The sequence below is a fragment of the Accipiter gentilis genome, chromosome 30 (assembly GCF_929443795.1).
Source record: "Accipiter gentilis chromosome 30, bAccGen1.1, whole genome shotgun sequence".
Lineage (NCBI taxonomy): Eukaryota > Metazoa > Chordata > Aves > Accipitriformes > Accipitridae > Astur > Astur gentilis.
Window position 1 is genome coordinate 8,408,408 of NC_064909.1, and position 23,510 is coordinate 8,431,917.

At 38.6% G+C, this 23,510-nt stretch overlaps 1 protein-coding gene across 6 annotated transcripts in view; it reads right to left on the reverse strand.

Moving 5' to 3' along the window:
• The window catches only part of BICRAL (BICRA like chromatin remodeling complex associated protein), a 55,316-nt gene that overhangs the window by 9,646 nt on the left and 22,160 nt on the right, over nucleotides 1–23,510 (reverse strand). For 4 of the 6 annotated variants that reach the window (XM_049833370.1, XM_049833369.1, XM_049833368.1 and 1 more), the window contains 5 exons: nucleotides 11,268–11,316; nucleotides 8,363–8,411; nucleotides 8,212–8,280; nucleotides 2,302–4,002; nucleotides 417–516 (listed from right to left, as the gene is read on the reverse strand). In XM_049833370.1, the coding sequence (XP_049689327.1) occupies nucleotides 417–516; nucleotides 2,302–4,002; nucleotides 8,212–8,280; nucleotides 8,363–8,411; nucleotides 11,268–11,311 (1,963 nt within the window). In that variant the 5' untranslated portion in view covers nucleotides 11,312–11,316. Of the gene's footprint in view, nucleotides 1–416; nucleotides 517–2,301; nucleotides 4,003–8,211; nucleotides 8,281–8,362; nucleotides 8,412–11,267; nucleotides 11,317–12,631; nucleotides 22,864–23,510 lie in introns of those variants that run through there. The other 2 variants (XM_049833367.1, XM_049833365.1) reach the window with 2 other exon arrangements.

Here is a 23,510-nt window from a genome sequence, read left to right on the forward strand (position 1 = left end):
ATCTCTATTTTTCTTTCCTCTGTATCTGAAGCAGCCATCACAAGAGAGGGTCTAGAAGTTTTGGAGAATTTTTAGCAGATGTCCATATTTTGAAAATTACTTATTTCTATTTTCCTAAGCTTAAAAAAAAATAAGAAAAAGGAAATACAATTCTGGGTTTTGTAGAGGGAAGAAGTAATTGCTTATTGTGGAGATTCAACTTTTCACTCTACAAAATGAAGTGCCATGGCTGGGAAAAATAAAAGCACACATTTGATACTGAAAAATTTAGCTTGCTTTCTTTTAAAAATAAAATTCTGATAACCTTTAGGACCCTATCAGCATGAGCCATCAATGCAAGTCTGACAGACTAAGAAGAACCACTTTCTGTTGCTGGAGAAAATTAAGAAAATTATTTTAAAAAGACCTTAGTTGACCTGATAGTGTGTTGCTCAGAAGACTTGTTAGCTGAGGCTGTCTCAAATTATCCTGCGTCTTCAATGCAGAAACTGGTGATGTCTGGTTCATAGCTTTTTTCTGTGCCACATACATTAAAAAAACCAAACAAACAGACAAAAAAAAACACCCAGTCAAATATTTACTGAAAGCTTTAACAAATGGAGGAAAAAAGCAAAAAAGGCAACTAAAATTCAGCTCTACACATCCTTTTTCAAGTTCAAACTCATAAGTGGTGAAATTTCAGACATCTCAATTCCTCCTAAGTTCAAGAATTTTATAAAGTAAATCAGAGATGAATAGAAATTACACCAACAATACAAATACACACCAGTTACATTCTAGAAGACCCATGATTTACCACTACAATGGGCCCTCAGAAAGCTCAGCTTTTTCAAGTCTCAAAATGGCAAGATGACTAAATAAGCTGTCTCCACAACAAAAAAAATATACAGTGGAACAAACTGTCCAGTGTTTAGCAACTAAGTGATACACTGTTTATGATATAGTGCAATATTTAAAATGCAAGTACAAATTAAAAAGATTCTGGTGAACTGTAGAATTTGTTCTGTGTAGTTCCCATTTTCAGCTCTGAAATTTCAGCACAAAACCAAAATTATCTTTTACAGCAATAAGAAATATTATGCTTTTGTAACTGCTGAAACCCACAGACCCAGCACATATCCTACGAATAGGAATATATACACACATGAAGAGAAAGGCAGGCCTCAAATTACTCATCTGCAAACAAAATGTTACGACCTGTGCTAGCAGTTTTGGCAAAAACTAAAAATGTGGTTCTACAACATGTTTGCCCTTATTTTCTAAATACACAGTATTTTCTAAGACACATTATTTCATTGCCCATTTTGGTCTTGCTTAAAAAAATCCATTAGACCTCTGCAAAAAGAGAAAGATCTAAGGTAATTAGCGTAAGTGCATTCCAAGACAGTTATTATCAGTATTTTATAATGACCAAGGAAAAAGAAACAAAAGCAAAAAAAGGGCATAAGTGGAATAACAGCTTGTTGCTAATTGTGTGACAAGTCACTGAGTTAAATATTGGCAGAGTTTGGAAGTTCACTTATGAAAACAGACAAATTTGAATATATACCGCAACTACATCAACTGGACAAAAAAAAGACCAGTTCTCACCTTAAAAGTAAATCCAGAATTTTTTAATTATTACTAAGTAGATCTCTTCTTAGAGAAAATATTTTTTAAATGTTATGCTTTTACAAACTGCTTTAAAAGTATTTCTTTTTAAGGATGCTACGAAACACCTCTTGCCTTGTCTTTGCTTCAAATTTGAAAGCTTCTAACTGCTCCAGACACACAGAGCTACAGTGGGCAAAATGCCAGTATGGTAAATAACAAAGAGAAACCCAAGAAACCTTTTCATCTTTAATTTGAATAGGTCAAACCTTGAAAACACATGCATAGTTTTTAGTGAGGTCAAAAGACTTGTAAGTGCTAAGAATGTACCTGAGCCTTTACATCTAGCTCTACGGTAAGATTTTCAGAGGAGCTCATAGTTGTATAATCGTATCATGTCCATTCCTTTAAATAAGGGCAGAAATAGACCACTGCTAAGCAGTTCTGAAAATATTACTATAAATCACCAGTAAAATCTTCTGACTCAATGAAAGTCACAGACTTATTCACTCAGTGACAGGCTTTAGAAAATACCCAGTCAAATGATGTCTCTGGGTTACAGTAATTTTCAGCCGTTCTGCAGTATTGTAACAATACAAACTAGCAAAATTAATGTTCTCTGTATTAACACCAACTATAATACTTCGTTAACCAGATTTTAACACAGCTTATAAGCAATTATTTGGCTACATTCTCAGAAAACTTTCATACCTGACCAAAGGCAAACTGTTGTTGTGTTACTCCAATTGATGTGTGACTAAAGGTGCTGACAGATTTGGAAGAGGATGCTGGAAGACGATGCGATGCACTGACTGGAACTTGAGTTCTGTTCTGTGTGAGCTGATCTCCAGTGAAGTTTCCTCCTGATGCAACAGACTGAACTGAAGGTCCCAAGCTAGGATGTACTGAACCAGAAGAACTTGCAACAGCGAACCGATTAGAAGCTGACATATTTGAGACTGTAGACTGCCCAGGTGACATCGTAGTAAAACTTGATCTACCTTGAGAAACATTAGCTTGACTGGGTGACAAATGCAACACCGTTGGTGATGCCTGCTGCAGTGGCACCTGTCCACCAACAATCTGTGAAGCTCCATGATTTACTATAACTTGGTTTCCAGGAGCTGTGAATGTCTGGCCGGAAACAAGCTGAACAGCTGTGTTCTGATTATTCAGCATCTGTCCTGAATATGACTGGTTGGGTCTTAGCATGTTTGTAGAGTTCCTATTGAGCATTACATGCTCAGCAGACACTTGGCTAGGAACAAGCTGGGAAGGCTGAGTCTGAAGAAGCTGTCCATTTATGGCCTGGACATGATGAACTGAATTAGAATTAACAGACAAACTTGTAGGTATGAGAAACTGATTTTGAGGTGCATGAGGCTGTCCCATAGGAGAATGGATAACAATACTACCTCCAGCATTGCTAACTGTCTGAGGTGTAACTGATTTTCTTGTATTTTGTTGATTAACGATATTAACAGACATATGAGGACCAACTACTGAACTCTGAGGTGAGTTTGCAGAAGCAAACGGAATCCCTTGCTGTACGTGATGTTGCTGTATTCCCAAGTTATTCACATTGTAAGCAGTCTGCTGACCCATCTGGATAGGCTTTGGTTGGATATTAATGGGAACTTTGTTAGAGTTTGGTGCCAAACCCCTCTGAATGATGATATTATGGACAGGCAATGATGTCTGAAAATTTGTGCTGTTAAACGGAACAGTTACAGGTTGTGCTACTGGACTTGAATTTGAGTTACCAAACAGTGAGTTACCATTTGGAGTTTGTCTATGAACCAAGAGGCCACTACTCATGTTTGCAGGTGTTTGTTGACCATTGCCTTTCAGTATTATTTGAGATCCATCAAGGTTATTAATGGTCATCATGGAAGGCTGATTACTAAATGAACCAATTAGCTGTATCTGCCCAGAACCACTAATCTGGCTGCTATTAGACAAATGCTGGCTGGGAACACTAATTCCGACGTGTTGCATAAAGCCATGTTGCACACCAACTGTATTGCTTGCAAAAGATGCTCCAACAGGTTGCTGTACCACTTGAGTAACTCCTATAGGTTGCAACGTCTGACCTGAGTAATTAGAAACATTAGAAGCCTGAGTAAAGGATGCTGATGAAGAAGGATGAAGCTGAGCTTGTGCAAACTGTTGGCTAGAACCTACACTGGCATCCAAATATGCCTCTTCTGCCAAAGTCTGTTCAGTAATGTTAGCCTCCTGCAAGGACTTCTGAAGAATATCAAAAGGCTGATCCTCAGTAAGATCAGGTAAAGGAGAAGATACAAGTTCATCTTCAAGAAACTGAAGGCTACTGGACAGCTGCAGTCCATCACTAGGCCCCTCTCCAAGCTGACCACTTACACCTTTTACAGACGACTTAGGATCAGTGTTCTGAAATGCAAAACAAGAAATAAATAATTTTCAGAAATTCCAAGCTCTACCTTGTTTCCCCATTAAGCTTTTTTTCATGCAAGCAAATTTTCTTTACAAAATTATATTCTTTGCATAGTATCTATATAAGGTGATGTTCATCCCATACAGTGGGCCAGCATAAACATGTGCATCACTTGCATCCCACTCATGCCCTCATAACAGACTGCTGGAGACACTACTCTCACTTCTCAAATCTCCCAATTCCACAGCACTCAGCTCTGCAGCTGCACTGTTTCAAGAGGATGTGACATGCTCTTGAAGTACCAATTTCCCTTCCTCAAGCTGAGCACTGTATGGACAAAATGATAAAAGAAAGGAGTGAAAAGACCTCCACTGTAACTCAGTTTGGGGCAAGGTTTCAGTAGCAACAGTAGTAGCAGGGAAAAAGCAAGAGAAACCTGCTCTTTCACAGATTTCCTCTATCAAGTGAGATCCATCTCTAAAATCCTACCAGTATTTCTATAGTCACACAGTGCAAACTAGTGACCATTTCATAAAGTTAAAGAATTACATTAATTCTTTGTTTAGAAAAATTTTAGAAACAAAGCAGTAAGAGAAACAACGCTACGGACTTTGTGGTTTATGCTAGCAAAAAGATTACAGAGAACTGTAAGTATTGAAACTACAGCAAATATTAAGCTGCACTTTGAAAAAATCCTTCAAATTTACATTCATAAATGCTGTAGTAAGGAAAATCAGAACCCACTTTGCTCTGGCCTACTGTCAATAAGATTTTCCTAAAATAAATTTATGTCCAGAAACTCTAGACAACACAAGTATCAGGTTTCTACAGGTGGAATGGCAAATTTAAATGCACAATAATACTTGCAATAGTTTTAAGTTAGACAGAGTACACCTTTATAAAATGCAATATCATATTTCTATTCAAAACCAACATCCAGTTTCTTTTTAGGTCAGGGTAAATGCAAAATGTGGGTGTGAAATTATCAGTCACATTCATACTCTGAGCCTTCACTTCTTGAAAGTCATAGACACTTGTTTTCACCTCATATAAACAGCGTGAAGATGCTGCAAACCGTAATTATCATATGCAATAACGTCCCCACCCTAACTTCAGTTCCCAAAGCATATTTATTCAGAATTTTACTCCGATCTGTTTCTGAATCAGCCTGTGTTGTTTTATGAAACTTTGGTCATGTTTTAAAATACTAAGAGATTGTTCCTAAAATTCAATAAAATATTTTCAAAATACAATTATAAAATTACAGTAAACTTTTTAACGTTTATGTTAACAGAAGGAATTAAACTAGTACTTAAATGTCTCAATGTCTGCACCTCATGAACACCTAAAATTACAAATCAGGTTCTCAACTGTACCTAGCTATCATCAGGCAGAGCAAAAAGGAGTCACTAACTAGGCCATTATTAGGACTCACAACCACCAGGTTCTCGTGGAGAATTCCCTATTGCATCTGAAACTTGTCTCCAGTGACAATGACCAGTCTGAAATCTTTCATGACTGTGTAACTTAAGAGGGCTCCAGTTAATGCTATTCCAGCTAGAACTCACAATACACCTATTACTATTATTACTAATAGCAACAGTAATAATAAATAATATTACATGCAATCAATATTAATAGCTTGAAACTCTCCCACTGGAATAAGAATCCCAAGTTTCATTCTCTGCTCCTAGGACTGTTTAACATCCAAAAACAATTTTATGTGCATAAACTGGAACCAGGGACCTTCCAAGTTAATACCTGAATCACTGCTGCCCAGACTCAGAACAGCCACGCAGAACACCATACTAATTTCAACAAGGAATTAGTGCCTCTGCAACTTCATGAATCTACTTACCAACAAGAGTCTTATTCTCACTGGCTCCATGAATATTGTACTGCCCTCTTAAGCTGTTCTACTATACTATAACAGGAAGGTGGAAGCAGTCACTAAGTACAACCCAGGTAACGGGGCAATGGCTAAAGAACCCTCTCATGAGGGTTGTAACAGAGACTGATGATTGCCCAAGGACACCAACCTGGAATCAGCACAGGTGGTACACAATAATTTAACTCAGAGCCGGGGCAGGGCAGGGGAAGAGGCGGGGGGGGAAGAGTGGACACTGCTTTCTCGTCCTTCAGTCAGCAGGAACTTAATCTTGTTTGTGTTAGGTATTGGCTGAGCACGCTTACCAGCTGAGGCACTGAACCTTTGACACTGAATTAGTAAACTCTGCCACTGAAAGGCATGAGACGAGCATCAAGGCTGTCAATCCTACTTCATGGTAGCAATGCTGAATACATACAAAGACAGAACTTTCAGCATCTGCAAAAACTTTAACGACAAAAAACTCAGAAGCGTTTAACTTTTCAGGTATCTTATAAGCAAGGACTGTGAAACCATCTATTTATATTTTAGATACCCCTTGCTCCTTCACAATGCACTGTAAGAATCCATCTTTGCAACCACGTTATTCTTCACTTAGATCAGCACAGGGCTCTCACACGAGGGAGGGAAGAGAAGATGGCATTGGTATTCATTATGAAGATACAAAAGCATGAGAACAGAGCACAAGTGGAAGAAGTGCTGGAGAATGAAAATACAGTAAGCCATCCTAGGAACACAAACTAGAAATCTCTGCTCCTCTTACCACCTGCCTTCTAGATTACCTAACCCCCCAGTTTCATATACCAAAAAGATCTTTTGGCTTTCACCAAATATTTTTGTTTCTTCCAACTGCTACTCCCTATAAAATAATCCCACCCTGCCCAGAATTTCCCAATCACTCTCAAAATTACTCCAAAAACTCACTGTCTGAAAATACATCAGAAATACACCCCCAACTCCTGCCCACCTCCTCATGCTTATCAGAATAATCTCTACAAAGAACAACTAGGAAGCCTAGGCTATGATAAATGCACGTCATATTTTTTCTCCATAACCTCATTTTTCTTAGGATGAGTCCTCAAAACCCACCTCTGCCATGTTGCATACAGGAAGTTGCTGTCTGATAATGGCTAGCCTGGCACCAAGTTGAAACCACTGTTCCCCATTAGCTGAAAATTGGGCACATCCTATTACTACTGGTACCCCACTCCCCCACAACTATCTCAACCAGCTTATCTGGAGAAAGAACTGTCACTCAACGTATATTTCTTCTACAATATTTAATAATTACACTTAAAGGGGAAGGACAGGACAAACATTTCGCATCACACTACCATGCCTACAGAAAAATCACTAGTTCTCTACACATAGATAAACAGTTTTCAGGATTTATTTATCCCAGTTATTTAAGGTCCCTACACACCTACAAGTGCATCCACATATCTGTTAGGAACATGGGACAAAGAGGCAGAGTCAAGATATCAGTACAAGAGGAAGAGGAATTACCAAGGAAACCCTACTCTATGTTTTCAAATAACTGAGTCATGGGATGAATGTTTTTTTAAAAAACACACCAATGAAATCAAAGAAATGTGGGTCAAAAGGGATCTCTGGAAGTCATCTAGTCCATCCTTCTACTCAAAGCAGGACTACTGCCAGCACTAGAGCAGATCAGCCTTGGCTTTATCTCCAAGGATGGGGATTCCACAACCTCATTGGGTAAAACTTGGTCCAGGGCTGCAATACACTGCTAGTGAAAAAAGAACACTGAAGACTACTTGCAACACCTAATGAATTTTAAGTGACTTCCCTAACACTGACGTTACAGGAAGGAAACATCCCAAGTTAGCTATTCAGTCTAAAGAACAAACAACCCCGATTCATTAATTTTAAAAAAGTGCTAGCTTAGATTCTACTTAGAAATAAGAAACAAAACCATCCTAACATACACAGGAGATGTATGAAAGACCAACTTTTAAGGTCTACATTTGAGCACTACTACATCCACAATCACTAAAATTACAAGTGCAGTTTACTGGAGAGACTTACACCACAGAATATTTTCACTGCTCAGCGAGCCATTTTACATATTTACAAAACACAGCCCAACAGTGCAGTATCTTTTGATTAATTCCCCACTGAAGACCCAATGAAATATTTAAAATACTAACAGTGGTTCACTGTTAGCATTAAGAATTCACATATGAAAAAAGGTCAAAACCCACATCTACTTCATTCAGTTTTATAAAAGCCAAGTAAAGTCATAACAAGAGCATGCAATCTCAATACAAATATAATTTATCTCCTGACCACTTACATTGGAGTTGGCAAAAATTGAATTTGAGTTGGCTACAGAATATTCTGCATTAGTCAAGTCTTCATTGCTCTGGTAAAAGACAAAAATCATATTTAGAAATAATACACTTAATGAAGCTTATGTATGTCTAATACACAGGAATGCTACTTACAGATTTACTACTAGGTCCATGTAGAAAATAATTCAGTGCCTGTGGGTCCCTTAAGGGGGAGAAAAAAAAAAAACGTTACCAATTTTAGGAAGGTATTTGCACTGAGTCTAATTTAACTAAGCCAGACACTGTATTCTTATAGATCAGGCTTATAGTAAAAACACGTTTCTTTCAGTGACTCCAATGCCAAGCTGAAAGTTTATACCATCTGAGGATCTGTGTTTCTCTATCAGCACAATTTTCAGATGTTGATCATATTTGTTATCATTATACCAAGGCATTTCAAGCAATAAACTATGTTCATCAGAAAATTTTAGTTGCATTCTACTTTACTTCCCTTTATGAGGAAATGAGTCTTACTCATATTCTCTTAAAACACACAGTATTTTATGACAGCACATAGTACAAAAGCAAAGGAAAATACCACCACCAAGTAACACAAGAACTAAACCAGTTACCACCTCTTCTACAGAGATGAACTATAATGCCTGTTTAGCTAGAGTCTAAGCCAACAGGGCATTTACAAACCTGAATCTGTAACGTATTTTCTGCCACCCTTAATATAAGTTAACAAAAATTTATGCTTGCCAGAGTAACAGTCCCTTCATGTGAAGAAAAAAGCAGCACCTTTTCCTAGTGAAATCAACCATAGAAATAACTAATTAAATATTATTAAATACAATTTCAGAGTATTCATTAACTTAGCACTACCACTGAATAAGACTCAGATTAAAAACATGGTCTGATAGAGTAAGTGTTGGCAATTCAAACAAATCAAAAATACATTAATGTAGCTGCACATATAGACCAAGTAAAAAACATTAAAAAGTTGTGTTAGCTGGGATTATTTTAATACAACAATTATACAGCACTTCCCGACATGTCCATTAGCATGAAAAGTAAAATGACATGGAGGTTTTTGATTTTAAAACATTTTTATTGATTAACAAGTAATAATAAAACATTTCTGAGAAGCAGGAGATTCTCATGTAAAAAACCATTAATTCAAAACATCTCTCCTTCTCTCTTGATCATCCTAGAAAATAAAGAAGGAACAAGTTAAAGATCTTTCAGGTTTACAAGTACGCTTCTAAAATACACCTCTATTCCTCGTTTTTTCATTTAAAAAACAAACTGCATTCATGTGTTTACAAAAGGTGTGTTAAACAGACAGCACGTGGCAGGGACTTTATGGTACAATACTACTTACAACATAGAAGTGGTTACATATATTTTCCAACAAAAGTGTCATTTTCATAGTAGATTACACTACATTTCAAGAATCAAAGAGAATAGAACTCATGATCTTATACAGGGCTCTATTGTGCTTATGAGTTTTAACAAAAAAATAACCAGGCTGTTTAATACTAATTACACTCACTGGCTTTAAATCATACAAAATGCAATTTAAAATGACAACACTTCATCACCTTAAATACTGTCTTTAGTAAGGAAGGAAATTTTAGAAGGCACTTACCAAAAATCAAAGATCAGGTGGAAAAAAAAAAAATGTTGTTTTCCATTCCTCTAGATGCTTAAGACAGTCATTGCTGCCAGCAGCAGGAAGAACACTGTAATTTTTCACACAAACACTCATTTGTATAGAGAGCACTTCATTTTCTGGACCACCTGTGAACTTCTACCAGTATCCTCCATGATTCATGCTCATGACAGACCACTTAATTTTCCCATGCAGTCAATTATCATCTTTATGTTCCAAGCAGGATGTGTTTTCATATGGCTACAATCTGCAATCTTGCACAGTATACTTCACAGAATGTAACTGTGACCCAGTACTGGCAATGCTTTTGCTATAGCATCCACAGAGTAACCCCAAAATCACAGCAGCCACTGTGGTGATATTTTGGTTTTTTCTGAAGTTAAAGCTCTCAGTGGTTTCACTGGAAGATTTGACTGAGTGAGAAAAGCCTATTTATTTACTACATTTAAGACAGTAAAAAATTCTTTTATCAAGTGGAGGTGACCGTTTAGTAGCTGCTACTAGGCTGATGTCATACTAGAAAGTTATCATATATGAAATGTTCAATTTTCTTATGTTTTAAATGCATTATAGCCTATTATCTGTTCTTGAATACTGACATAAATGTTAGCCAAAGGAAAGTAACTTGTCATATACACAAGCCACAAAAAAAACTTTCTCAGGCTTCAGCTATACTAATTATTTTTTGAGATTCCCATATGGAATTATAAACCTTCAAATAAATCTGTTATGGAAATAATGAGGGGGAAGAAAAAAAAAAACAGAACAAAACAAAAAAAAAAAAAAACAGGACCATTTAAAATCCCCAATTTTATTAAAATCAAGTATCTTTGAGCAAGATGCTAATAAATTCTTGTTTGTTGTGAATACTTAACAGTACTGGGTAATAGTTCTATTTTTCTAACACTTTTATGCAACTGCATGTTATTAGTAAAAATTAAATATTTATAATTAAGAAAATAATTTTACTTTTACCTTTAAAATACAAGCATAATGTGAACAAAGTATCTAGTTCCACTACTCAAAAAACTGAGATCTTTATTTTTTTTAATCCAAAAAAATAGTTCTTTGCAATGAAGTTTGTAACAACATTCCTAGTAATGTGCTTCAGCAGTGACCTGATATTACCATTAGCTGAGAAGACAATCCAACCTCCATGCACACTCATTCTTTAGCCTCTCGAGGCGAATGCCAGCATTGGACTGTCAGCTAGTATACACTGGAATTGAAGGCTTTGTGATAATGCACATCTCCACATGGAGGAAGTGAAGCATAGCTACTCATTTCATTTGCAAGTCACCTAGTCTTGAAACAATATTGAGATAGAATCACCTTCCAGAAGATGATTTTGCAAAATTATTTTTTCCAAACTTTTCTGAAAAAAATTGCTTAAGGAAAACTTACCCAATAAGATCAAGGAGACAGGATTCATCATCATCATCATCCATGACAACTAGAACAAAAAGGGAGAAGATGGATATCTGGTATGTATCAGACAAAAGATTGCTTTCACCAATAAAACCAATTTAGAATATCTCAATATTTTTTATTAAACAATTTATGAATTTGACAGATGTCTACTACTATTGGCAAAGTTCTTAAATAAACCTGCATCTTCTACAGAGGTCCACTGATCTATCTCAAAATCAAATTCAGTCACATGTAATGGTATACAAAATCCCATGCAACACTTTACTGTTTAGGGGTTTCACTTTACTGTTTAGGGGTTTTTTTAGAATTTTAAATTGGAGAAAGACAAATTATTAACCAAATTAACTGAACAGAACTTCTATGACTTAAAAAAAGTAGTGAAAAAATCAACAGTGAATGCAGTATCAAGACTCCAATTAAAATGCTTCTATAGGAATTTGCTCCCAGCTAATCCCAGTGAGGGAATAACCAAACACCACAGAACCTAAAAAGACCATTAGAAATTAGTGGCTATAATACTGGCTAGCCAAAAAGGTAAACAAATTTAGGTCAGTATCATGACAGTGCTGTTATAGGCTAGAACCAAAACTACAGCCAAGACATTACGAAGCATTAAAAAGAACACTTATTTTCTAGCAGACCTTTCTTAGGTATTGCTAGTGCCAATATGGCCACTTCCAGTTTCTCCTCAACAATACTCAGAAGTGTACTTGAACAAACTTGTGATTAACAGTAGAGTTCTGACAATCCTTTTAACAACAGGTAGGGAATTCATTTGCATTAAGCCAAACTGAATGTAAGCATCCATTCATTGGGTGCAGAGCATTTTTAGCCTCACAATATCATCACCACCAACTCTCTTATGCAGTGCCTACTCAGTCGGGTGCTGCCTGTACCAAACATGTCCTATCACTCTTTCCTCCGTCCACTGTTCCTTCAAAGCTTCTGTTTGCATATCCTGCTTCTCCTGTTCACCCTAAGTCTCAGAATGTCATCTGAGACCGCACCTTCTCCCTTTTTCCTGTCAGTAACTCTCAGGACTATTTAATCTTCCCCTATTCTCTCTGTAAAGATCCCATCTAATCCACCAGTTCAAATATCAACTGATGCTAGCATTCCCTAAACCTCTTGGTACTCTGGCTTCCATTTAGTTATCTAATCTAATCTTCACAGTGTCTTCTAATAACATCAAAATGATCACTGTGCATTCCATGCTTGGTTTTTTTCTCAACTTCCCTTAAAAAGTCTGCTATCTTATTTATCACTCAAATTTGTTAATATAGTTTTGGCTTTAATTCATTTTGCACTGTCTTACTTCTTGCCAAATAGAAACTTACTCTCCCTGATCAGATCCACACAAATCATTCTTCAGGCTCTCCCTTATACAGCCCTTTAGCTGAACATGCAGTTGGCTTTATTAGAAAAAATAATTACGTTTTTCCTCATTTCACAAACATGATACTAGAAAAGTCTACCCAAAATACTGTAAACTCCTACCAGTTTACAACAAACACTAAAACTCCAAGAAAAAGCTACATTTTTGTTAAACGCCAAGAATCACAACCAGTCTCCTCCAGAAGTGCATCTTCCTAATAACAAGCTTTAACAACATTCTTGTCATCACTAGCTGAATACACATGAAATATTATGTCACCTTTTTTTTTTTAAATGCCGGTTTACCAAAGAGCTAAACTGTATAAAACCATTACCAAGTTTTTATACAGCTGATCAATGTACCATCACAGAGCCACGAACCCACCTATGACACACAGCTCTTGCTACACTGAAAAGTTGTTCTGATCAGCATTCACAGCCTAAGGGGCTACATTCTCCTGCACCTCGAATACTGCAAATATAAAACACAGCCAGATCGCTACCATCTCAATATCCCCACAAATGATGGCTAGATAATACTACACAAACATGATGCCACATGGTAGAGCCTTTGTGACATACCACAGGACCAACACACAATTTAAACAGCACACACAGGGGTGGGTATGTGTGCTCAATATTTTTGCCTGTCTTCACTGGCAAGTGCTCCAGCCACACCACCCAAGTCACAGAAGGCAAAGGCAGGGACTGGGAGAATGAAGAACCACCCACCACAGGAGAAGATCAGGTTCAAGACCATCTAAGGAACCTGAAGGTGCACAAGTCTATGGGACCTGATGAGATGCATCCGCGGGTCCCAAGGGAACTGGTGGATGAAGTGGCTAAGCGATTATCCATCATATTTGAGAAGTCACAGCAGTCAGAGAAGTTCCCACTCACTGGAAAAGGGGAAACATAGGCCCCATTTTTAAAAAGGGAAAAACAGGAAGACCCAGGTAACTACAGGCCAGTCAGTCTCACCTCTGTGCCCGGCAAGATCATGGAGCAGATCCTCCTGGAAACTATGCTAAGGCATGTGGAAAACAAGGAGCTGACTGGTGACAGCCAACACGGCTTCACTAAGGGCAAATCAGGCTTGACAAATTTGGTGGCCTTCTACAACGGGCTTAAAGCATTGGTGGATAAGGGAAGAGCAACTGATGCCATCTCCCTGGACTTGTCCAAAGCATTTGACACTGTCCCACACGACATCCTTGCCTCTAAATTGGAGAGACATGGATTTGATGGATGGACCACTCCGTGGGTAAGGAATTAGCTGGATGGTCACACTCAAAGAGTTGCCGTCAACAGCTCGATGTCCAAGTGGAGAGCAGTGATGAGTGGCATTCATCAGGGGTCGGTATCGGCACTGTTCAACATCTTTGTCAGTGACATGGACAGTGGGATCGACTGCACCCTCAGCAAGTTTGCCAACAACACCAAGCTGTGTGGTGCAGTCAACATGCTGGAGGGAAGGGATGTTGTCCAGAGGGACCATGACAGGCTTGAGAGGTGGGCCCGTGCAAACATCATGAAGTTCAACAAGGCCAAGTCCTGCACATGGGTTGGGGCAATCCCAAGCACAAATACAGGCTAGGCAATGAGTGGATTGAGAGCAGCCCTGCAGAGAAGGACTTGGGGGTGTTGGTTGACAAGAAGCTCAACATGACCCAGCAATGCATGCTTGCAGCCCAGAAAGCCAACTGTATCCTGGGCTGCACCAAAAGAAGCGTGACCAGCAGGTCGAGGGAGGTGATTCTCTCCCTCTACTCCACCCTCGTGAGACCCCACCTGGAGTACTGCGTTCAGCTCTGGGGCCACCAACATAAGAAGAACATGGACCTGTTGGATCGAGTCCAGAGGAGGGCCACAAAGATGATCAGAGGGCTGGAGCACCTCTCTTATGAAGACAGGCTGAAAGAGTTGGGGTTGTTCAGCCTGGAGGAGAGAAGACTCCAGTGAGACCTTACAGCAGCCTTCCAGTACCTAAAGGGGGCCTACAAGAAAGCTGGAGGGACTTTTTACAAGGGCATGTAGTGATAGGAGAAGGATTAATGGCTTTAAACTGAAAAAGGGTAGATTTAGATTAGATGTAAGGAAGAAAAGTTCTTCTCTGTGAGGATGGTGAGGCACTGGGACAGGTTGCCCAGAGAGGTTGTGGATGCCCCATCCCTGGAATTGTTCAAGGCTAGGTCAGATGGGGCTTTGAGCAACCTGGTCTAATGGAATGTCTCCCTGCCCATGGCAGGGGATTTGGAACCAGATGATCTTTAAGGCCCCTTCCAATCCAAACTATTCTATGATTCTATGAGGTCTGTGAAAGAACAATCAAGATCATAACCAAGCCACAAACCTACCTATTTAGACTAAATTCTGTTCCTATTTCGCCATACATACCCAAGATCTACATAACCACATAACTGCAGGTTTAAATCTTTTTAACTGACACAGATTTGCAATGAGGATTTGTGTCCTGTTAACTTCAGGACAGCAACATAGGAGATGCACAATCAGACAAGTCCTTGCACACCCAAAAGCAACTACCCATTCAGTCTACTTAGAAAAGAGGGCAACTTTAGCAACACATGACCTTGACAGAGATGATCATTTAAGTGTGTAAAATATAAGCAAGCCTATCCTGTGAAATTTTCCTAACACGCTTTTTACAGCACAAATAGTAGAAGAGTTTGCTGCTTTTCTTGCCAACTATCTTTTCAGATTTTCTATACACAAGTTATACAAATTCTGTCCTCACCACTTGTTAACATACAGTGGTCCAACCGATGACTGATGTATGAAATGGGCAAAAACTGTATTAAGTCAAGACAGTTTGAAAATAAAACTCAACACAATGAGTGGAATTAGAGGATTAGAGTTACATAGCCTAGACCAGTGGTCTCTGAAGTGGGGTGCATGCAAGACAATCCACTGGGGTGCAGGAAGAAAATACTAGAACTTCAGTACACGTACACATATATTAGGGGTGCATGCTCAAAAAACTTTTACCAATAGGGGGGTGTGATCAAAAACATCTGGAGACCACTGGGCTAGACTCTTAAAGATTGACTCACTTCTCTGTTTGGATCAGTTGACAGAGGCTTCAGCCCATGGGCAAGGGGTGTGGATGGAGTCCCCAGGTGAGGCTCATCTGGGCAACTGCGGTGCACCAGTGCACCCAGGGCCCTGACAAGAGCCCATGCTAGAGACAACTGGGGGAAAATACACATTAGAAAGATTCACACAAGCTGCTGGAGAGCTGTTACAATGCAGCCTAATAAATATCTAGTTATCATCAATACTGTTCTACAGTGCCTTTTAAAAAAAAAAATTAAAACCACAAAAAAACCTGTTTATCATAAGTAGGCCAAACTCAGCCCTCCTGGTGCATCCAACTAATTTACAAGGGCAGTCCTTACTAATTAGTCACAACCCAGCACAGATATTCCCTGTAACTTACTATTAGCAAAGCCTCTACTGTTTTATTTCACACTGCTGCTACTGCACTGGTGAGCCTAGCATATACTTCAACTTGGGTCACATGTACTTGTGGAAGCAGCACTGCCTATCCCTTTTGGGAAATAACCAGAGTGCCCTTTATTGCATGCTCCCAAACAGAATATAAGAAAAGTTGAAAGTAATAAAACTGACGAGGAAATCCCAGTTATGCAGGCCAGTCCTCTGCGGGACTGTTACTACTTGGCCTTAAAGCATCTGCCTCCCTTTCGACATTCTCACCTACTAAAGAGCAAAGACCAACAAAAGAGGAAGACAGCAGTCCTGCGCCCCTCTCATCCACTTTCCCGAGTCAGCTCAAGGCTTTGAACAGTCGCCTGGAACAGAAAATTCATCTGACAAAATACCTTGATCTGTTTCAACTTGGGATTAGCTTCTTGATTTGGTTTTGGCCTGCCACAGGGCTACAAGAGTGCTAGCGCCAGCACAAGAGAGGGAATACGAGGGAGCTGAGTAGGTGAGTACAGCAGAAGGCAGCGGTGCTTCAGCCAGCTTAAAGCAATTGTCAGACTGTAGCCACACACGGTACAGTTAATCCAGCCACCACTTTCACATTAGCTGCAGTGCAGGCAGGTTGATGGAAGTGATTATTCTCCTCTACTCAGCATTTGTGAACTCCCATCTGAAACTATGTCTGGTTTTGCCATGCACACCCCTCCCCTGCCCCCTTTAAAAGAAATATAGAAAAACTTCAAAGTCCAGCAGCATGCCAATAAAAGCCTGCACACACATGACACTAAGAAAGTCTGAGGGAACTACATTTCTTCAGCCTGGACAACAGAATGCTAACCAAGGCACTACCTGCAGCCTGCCACTAGCTAAAAGGAGTACCAAGAAAAGCACAGCCAGCCTCTTCTTATCAATAAGCAGCAAGACATGAGGCAACAGCCAAAACATGGAACACAAAGTCCCAACCAGATATAAGGAAAAAAGCAGTTCACAAATAAGAATGCTCAAGCAAGAGGGTGGAATCACCCTCTTTTGAAATTTTCAAAACTCAAATGGCCCTGACTGACCTGTCCTAACTTTGAAGCTAGTTCTGCCTACAGCAGGGGGCAGGGCCAGATAACCTCCAGTGGTCCTTACCACCCTAAATTTTTAATCACCATGCTAGACAATCCACAGTATCACGCAACACATGCAGGGTCTACAAGCTGCAGAGTCATTAAAACTCGATTTGTCCAGAAACAGCCCAACCATTCATACATGCTTCATATACTGCACATGGGTTTTGTAACTTAAAAAAATGGGAGTATTCAAAACCACTGTAAATACTGGATTTTAAATTCACTTAAATTATATTCAAGCCTGGGTTGTGGTTTAACCCAGCAGGCAGCTAAACACCACAGAGCCATTTGCTCCCTCTCTCCCCAGTAGGATGGGGGAGAGAATAGTAAAGAAGGTAAAAATTGTGGGCTGAGATAAAGACAGTTTAATAGGACATAAAAGGAAGGGAAAATAATGATAAAAGAATATACAAAACAAGTGATGCACAATGCAATTGCTCACCACCTGCTGACCAATGCTCAGCCAGTTCCAGAGCAGTGGGCCACCATCCCTTGGCCAACTCCCCCCAGTTTTATTGTTCAGCATGACAGCACATGGTATGGAATAGCCCTTTGGCCAGGTTGGGTCAGCTGTCCTGGCTGTGTCCCCTCCCAACTTCTTGTGCCCCTCCAGCCTCTTCGCTGGCAGGACAGTATGAGAAGCTGAAAAGTCCCTGACTTAGTGTAAGCACTGCTCAGCAACAACTAAAACATTCATCAGTGTGTTACCAACATTATTCTCATCCTACATCCATCCAAAACACAGCACTGTACCAGCTACTAGGAGGAAAATCAACTCTATCCCAGCCAAAACTAGGACACTTGTCACAAAAGAATTGCTTTCCTTTCTCAAAGTCATTTATAATTTCATACAACCTTAATGCATAGCTTCAGATACAAAGAAGTAAAATATTATTTTCACGTTCTGTAAAAAGCCTAAGATAATGTCTAGTTTAGAAAAGCAACATTTAGAGCAGTAATTCCCCAAAGTGCAACACGATCAACATCAAAACTTGGTAAGCCAGAAGTAAACAAATTTATCTGCAAAACTGTTGTAAAAATCTACAGACTCACAAATTCTGAGAGTGAACACTGACCTTTGGAAATCAATGCTTTAAAGCAAGGAAATGGCTGGTCTAGTTAGAGCTTCATAGCAGGAGATAATCAAACTTGCATACAGTAACATACGTAGGACCTGAAGCACCTACTGTTTGAGTTACAAGATATGCACACTAATCCTCACAAGTTCAGTAAGACTTGGTACACATCCAGTCAGCAGGAACTCTAACGACACCTGTCATGCTTTGTAACAGCTCTGAGCAATCAAATCTTCTGTACTGTTCTGTTGCTCTACAACATTCTCCAGAATTTTAATCTACAATCCCAACATTAATAGTAACTTCACTATGGAATATCTGAAGAAATACATTGTCACTATAACAATAATTGTAACAACAAAAATAGAAGAAATCAAAGTTACTGTAATAGCCACTGTAGTAAATGGTATTGTAGCGAACTGAGTGTGCTACATCAAATTTATGACATTTTTATCCCTCATATCCTTTTTGAATACAGATGTAAGATAACTTTATTAGCCCAATACAAGCATCCATTCCTTGTTAAATTACATCAAAGGATCACAGTAGCGTTAAGTGATTCCACACTGACTGCAGAGGCGAAACGCCCAGAGTTGGAAGTCCTTCCCTCACACAAATTTCCACCACGACTTCCATTAATTTTCACAGTGCTAGTATTTCGCACAGTGCTTCTGAACTGGAGGGAAAAAAAAAGATGCCATTTTAGCACATATTAGGTAATGCATATCATTTAAGCAGTATGAGCTTCAGGTTGCTAAGGTGCTGTAACTACTACCTTACTGACACCGTCAGTTACCTCTGGTTCCTAATAAACAGGCAGCCGTGGATTCATTGAAGGAAACTTATACAAGAACAACCGGACAGACCTCCTTTGCATTCTCTGCAACACATGAGTATAAGAAAGGAGTATAAACCCAAGCACTTATTAATATATATTCTATTCTTAAATTTCGAGTCCATGCTACTTTTGAACAATCTAGTATCTTGCAAACTGGACAATTTCAGATTCTTGTAACTAACCAAGCATGTGTTTTATAATCAACTTAAGAGCTGCTCACCACATCAAGCCCTTTATTTTCAAGAAACTGATTTTTTGCACAGATGGAATACAAAACACAAATGTTAAGAGGTATTTGCACTTCCCCCCTCATTACTGTAAAAAATGATGCGCAGCAGAATAATGACACAGTATTCAATAGAAAAGAGGTAAATATTGAGAAACTTGATGGCAAATTAAAATCTCACTCTCAATTTTACTGAGGCAAAAATACAGAAGGCATAATTATCAAAAAGTTGTCATTTCAGGACAACAGGAGAAAGGAAGCAAAATTAATTTTTAAAATGTACTTTGTAAAACACAAGGATTTAACTACTCACTTGTAAACGATGCTGTGCTTATACTCTACAATATGTAATTATTCCTTACAGATATTTTGTCTTCCAGAGTAATCAACAAAAAGCAACTACTATACAGTTGCAAAATCTACCAGGAATTGTGCTCTAAAAAAGAGCTACCTAAGAAATTTGGGATTCTAACCTAGTAACACAGTACAATACACAAGTGTGAACTTTCTATATTTATGAAAACATGTTTTAATTCCAAGATTTTAAATCTGAGTAGTACTTTTAAGATGAACTTACAATGTTTGAAATTAGCTGTGGAACTGAATTTAATCATCAGTATTTCAAAGACATCCATACGCAACAGAGTACAAGAAATTTGTAACTTTAAATATTCAGAAGAATGATGCAAAACCTCTCTACAAAAAAATACTCCAAAATATGGATACTATTCAGGAGTCAGATAAATAGCAACAAGAAAAGAAACACAAAAGCGTGACATCTCATGAATTGCTAGGTGCGACATTATGCATCTTCATGGTTTCTAAGATCTGGTGGGACATGAACACCTAAGAGGACAGGCAGGGTCTTTACATGGTTATGAGGTACCAGCCCCACATACAGAAAGGCAAATAAAAACCACACACTAAAGCACAGACAACCCACAACAGGTTGTTTACCCAACTCTTAAATTTTATTTCCATTTAGTATACCATTAAAAAAAAAATTCTTGATTTGAGTTTGGCAAATGTGGTAACTTACCAAGCTTCCAAAACCTAGTGATACTTTAATATATTAAGAAAAAAATGGAAATCTGCAGTTCAGTTGTTAACAGTATGTATGATACTAAAGGTTAATCCAGCTACAGTCAAGCAACCGAGTATATGTGTGAACCCCCAGTGCAGCTGTCTAAAATCTGGTTTCCCTCAGACACACATGTTCAGCATCAAATCTCTTAATTTATTCAATTTTTTCCTACTGCACCCAGAGCTGCTCTTGGAAACACCAAAATCTTGACAAGACTTTCATCTGAAAACAGATGTTTTAAACCACATAGAGAAAATCCAGAGTAACTTGCAGCCGGGAGGTCAGGATGCTTACCTACCCCACAGGATTCACCAGGTTGAACACTAGGCTCAGCCCATTTCCCCAGCAGTGACTATCCTCATCACTATGCTACGGCCTATTTTGGGCTCAGTCTTCTAAGCTGCTCCACAGCATACACAATTCTTCAGGAATTTCAATATTCATAAAATATTTTGAAAGGTCCTAGTTTCATACCAAAAGAGGAAAAGAAGGAGGCGTAACCTCAACAGTTCCTTATTAACTGCTCAAAGGAAGTTAGATGCTCTTAACTATTTCTAGAAACTACTGTATGCAATAACGCAGGCTATTAGCATACATTATTTGTCCGATGCAATACTCAAGAAACGTCGAGTCAGATGTTTTTACCTTGTTCCTACTAGAGAATACCTGTGTATCATACTTCTCATTCTGTGCATATAATTTTCAAAGATTCTGAAAAAACACTTACGCAGTCCCAGAATGTAACTTCTTTATGAACTGATCATTTCTCAATTAATTTATAAACCAATGTGCAATTAATATCTTTTCATTGTCATTCTAGTCCATACTAGTTTAGGAGGAAAAAAAACCAAAACTGGTTACCTTGCCACAGGCATGGTTCACACAAGCTAACATGGTTTTATGTATGGGAAATCAACTGAAATTTGAATATGATGAATTGACAGACGTGCAACTAATTCAATAGTGCAGTCCATATCAACACCCCCCAAAACCAGACAGAAAATCCTCCACACTGCCAAACTTGTTCCTGTTGAAGTCAATGCCTTGCTGAAGCCAATGGAGATTTTGCCATCTATTTCAGTAGGGCCAAGATATTTTCTGTAGTTGACATATCTCAATAAATTCAAGCTTCAACACCAGATCTTGAAATTCCACACTCAGATCAAGTTCACAGTAAAACTACTACTGCAAGTTCCACCTGAGACATAAGATGGCATAAGATCAGCCCTTACAAAAATGATCAGTCTCTTGCAATGAAGTTAAAACTTTCTCCCTGGACTCCTCTCTCTTCACTTCACCACCCTTTCTTAATACCTTCAGTGAAAGAAAGGCTATTGTATTAAGTTTTGACAGCAATGTGCCCACTTTCTTTTCCTTTTGGTAAGCATTCTGTTACTCAAAGTAACATCAGAAATAGCTCTGGAACATTTTAAAACGAGTGCAAGAAAAGTAATAAAAAAAACTTGATAGTCTATTTGCACTAGTTGATCAAGTTTTTATTTTGTTTAAAACTGCAGCAATTCTCAAATAAAGCAAAAATAATACAGACATGGTAGTTCAGGGGCAAATGAACATTTGAAAATAAAGATACACGTATTCATTTAACTACATGATGATCTTGAAAAAACGTCAGTTCAGGTCAGTGTTCATGCATTTATATTCGTGCAACAAGGACTTTACCAATACTGCTTATTCCAACTTTCAAACTAGAACAGCTGCAGGTCACAATGAATATTAGAACAGTTTATTACTTGATGCTTTTCCTCTACTGCAAGAAAGCAAAACATGCTTGTTTTTGTAGACAATCCCCATGTCTATGCTGGACCGGGTATGTCACCATAAAAAAACCTTTCAAGCACAGATGCAGCTTATTCCAGCAGAACTACTAGAAGAAATTATGCCAACTCTCTGAACAGAATGAACTACATTATCAAAGAGCCTCTTATGTCTGGACTGTATCTGTTACTTAGACAGGGATGACACACTTTCGCACTCTCACTGCCGCATCTACACTAAAAAGCACCAGCCATTAGATTTAACCACAAGCCTAATGCAGCAAGAAAAGGCACAATCATTGACTATTAGAGCCACATTATAAAACCCAACTGCAGTTATGCAGATACAACTTGTCTGGAACCGAAGTGGAAGTATACCAGCAAAACTCTGAAAATACAGCTAGAGTACAATGAACACCCAAGTAGCACACCAACGCATCCATGCCTGCAAAGCTCTTCGACTATAGACTTACCTCTGTTGCAAAACTTTATGGATACAGAAAGGGACCTTGGAGGAAATTGGAAATGCAGCTTATACTAACAGGATTTGGGTTTTTTTCTCTCAGTACAACTAAACTAAATATATAAACTCTCCTGAAAAAGGACGGGGGGGGGGGGGGGGAACACGGGACGGACACGACAGACGACGGGACGGACGGGACAGGAACTAAGGGAACGTTAAGTATTTAACTGTGATAGAGCCATCTCAGTCAAGGGCACAACTATGTAGCACTGACCTTACCTGAGGCCACACATACACTGAAAGTATTATCAACTCAAGAATACAGGCGTAATATACAAGGTAAGTTCTCAAAGTACGAAAAAAATAAGAACACACTTAAAATACATGAGTAACATACTAGTGAATAAGCCAAGGTGGACCAATGAAAGCATAACTGGGCTTGTGTATTGACATGGTGAGCTTCTGCACTCCTCCATCAATGTATACAAGCTATGCAAAATACAAAGTACTACTTGCAACAACAAGAAAAAACTTCAAAGGTCAGATGCGGCCAAAGAAATACATCTAAAAAGAAGAGACCTAGTATATTTAAATACTATCTGCCAAAGATCTCAACTCAAGATGAGAATACACTTTACTTTAATGCAAGCAGGTCAGAGTAATAAGTATATGTAGTCATTTGGCATTATGCCCTGAAAGTATATAAACTGGTCATTTTATCCAATTTTGTAATTTCTTCATTATTTTCACAAATTAGTGAAAAAAATCCACACAGAACCTGCCAGACATTAGTGCATAAT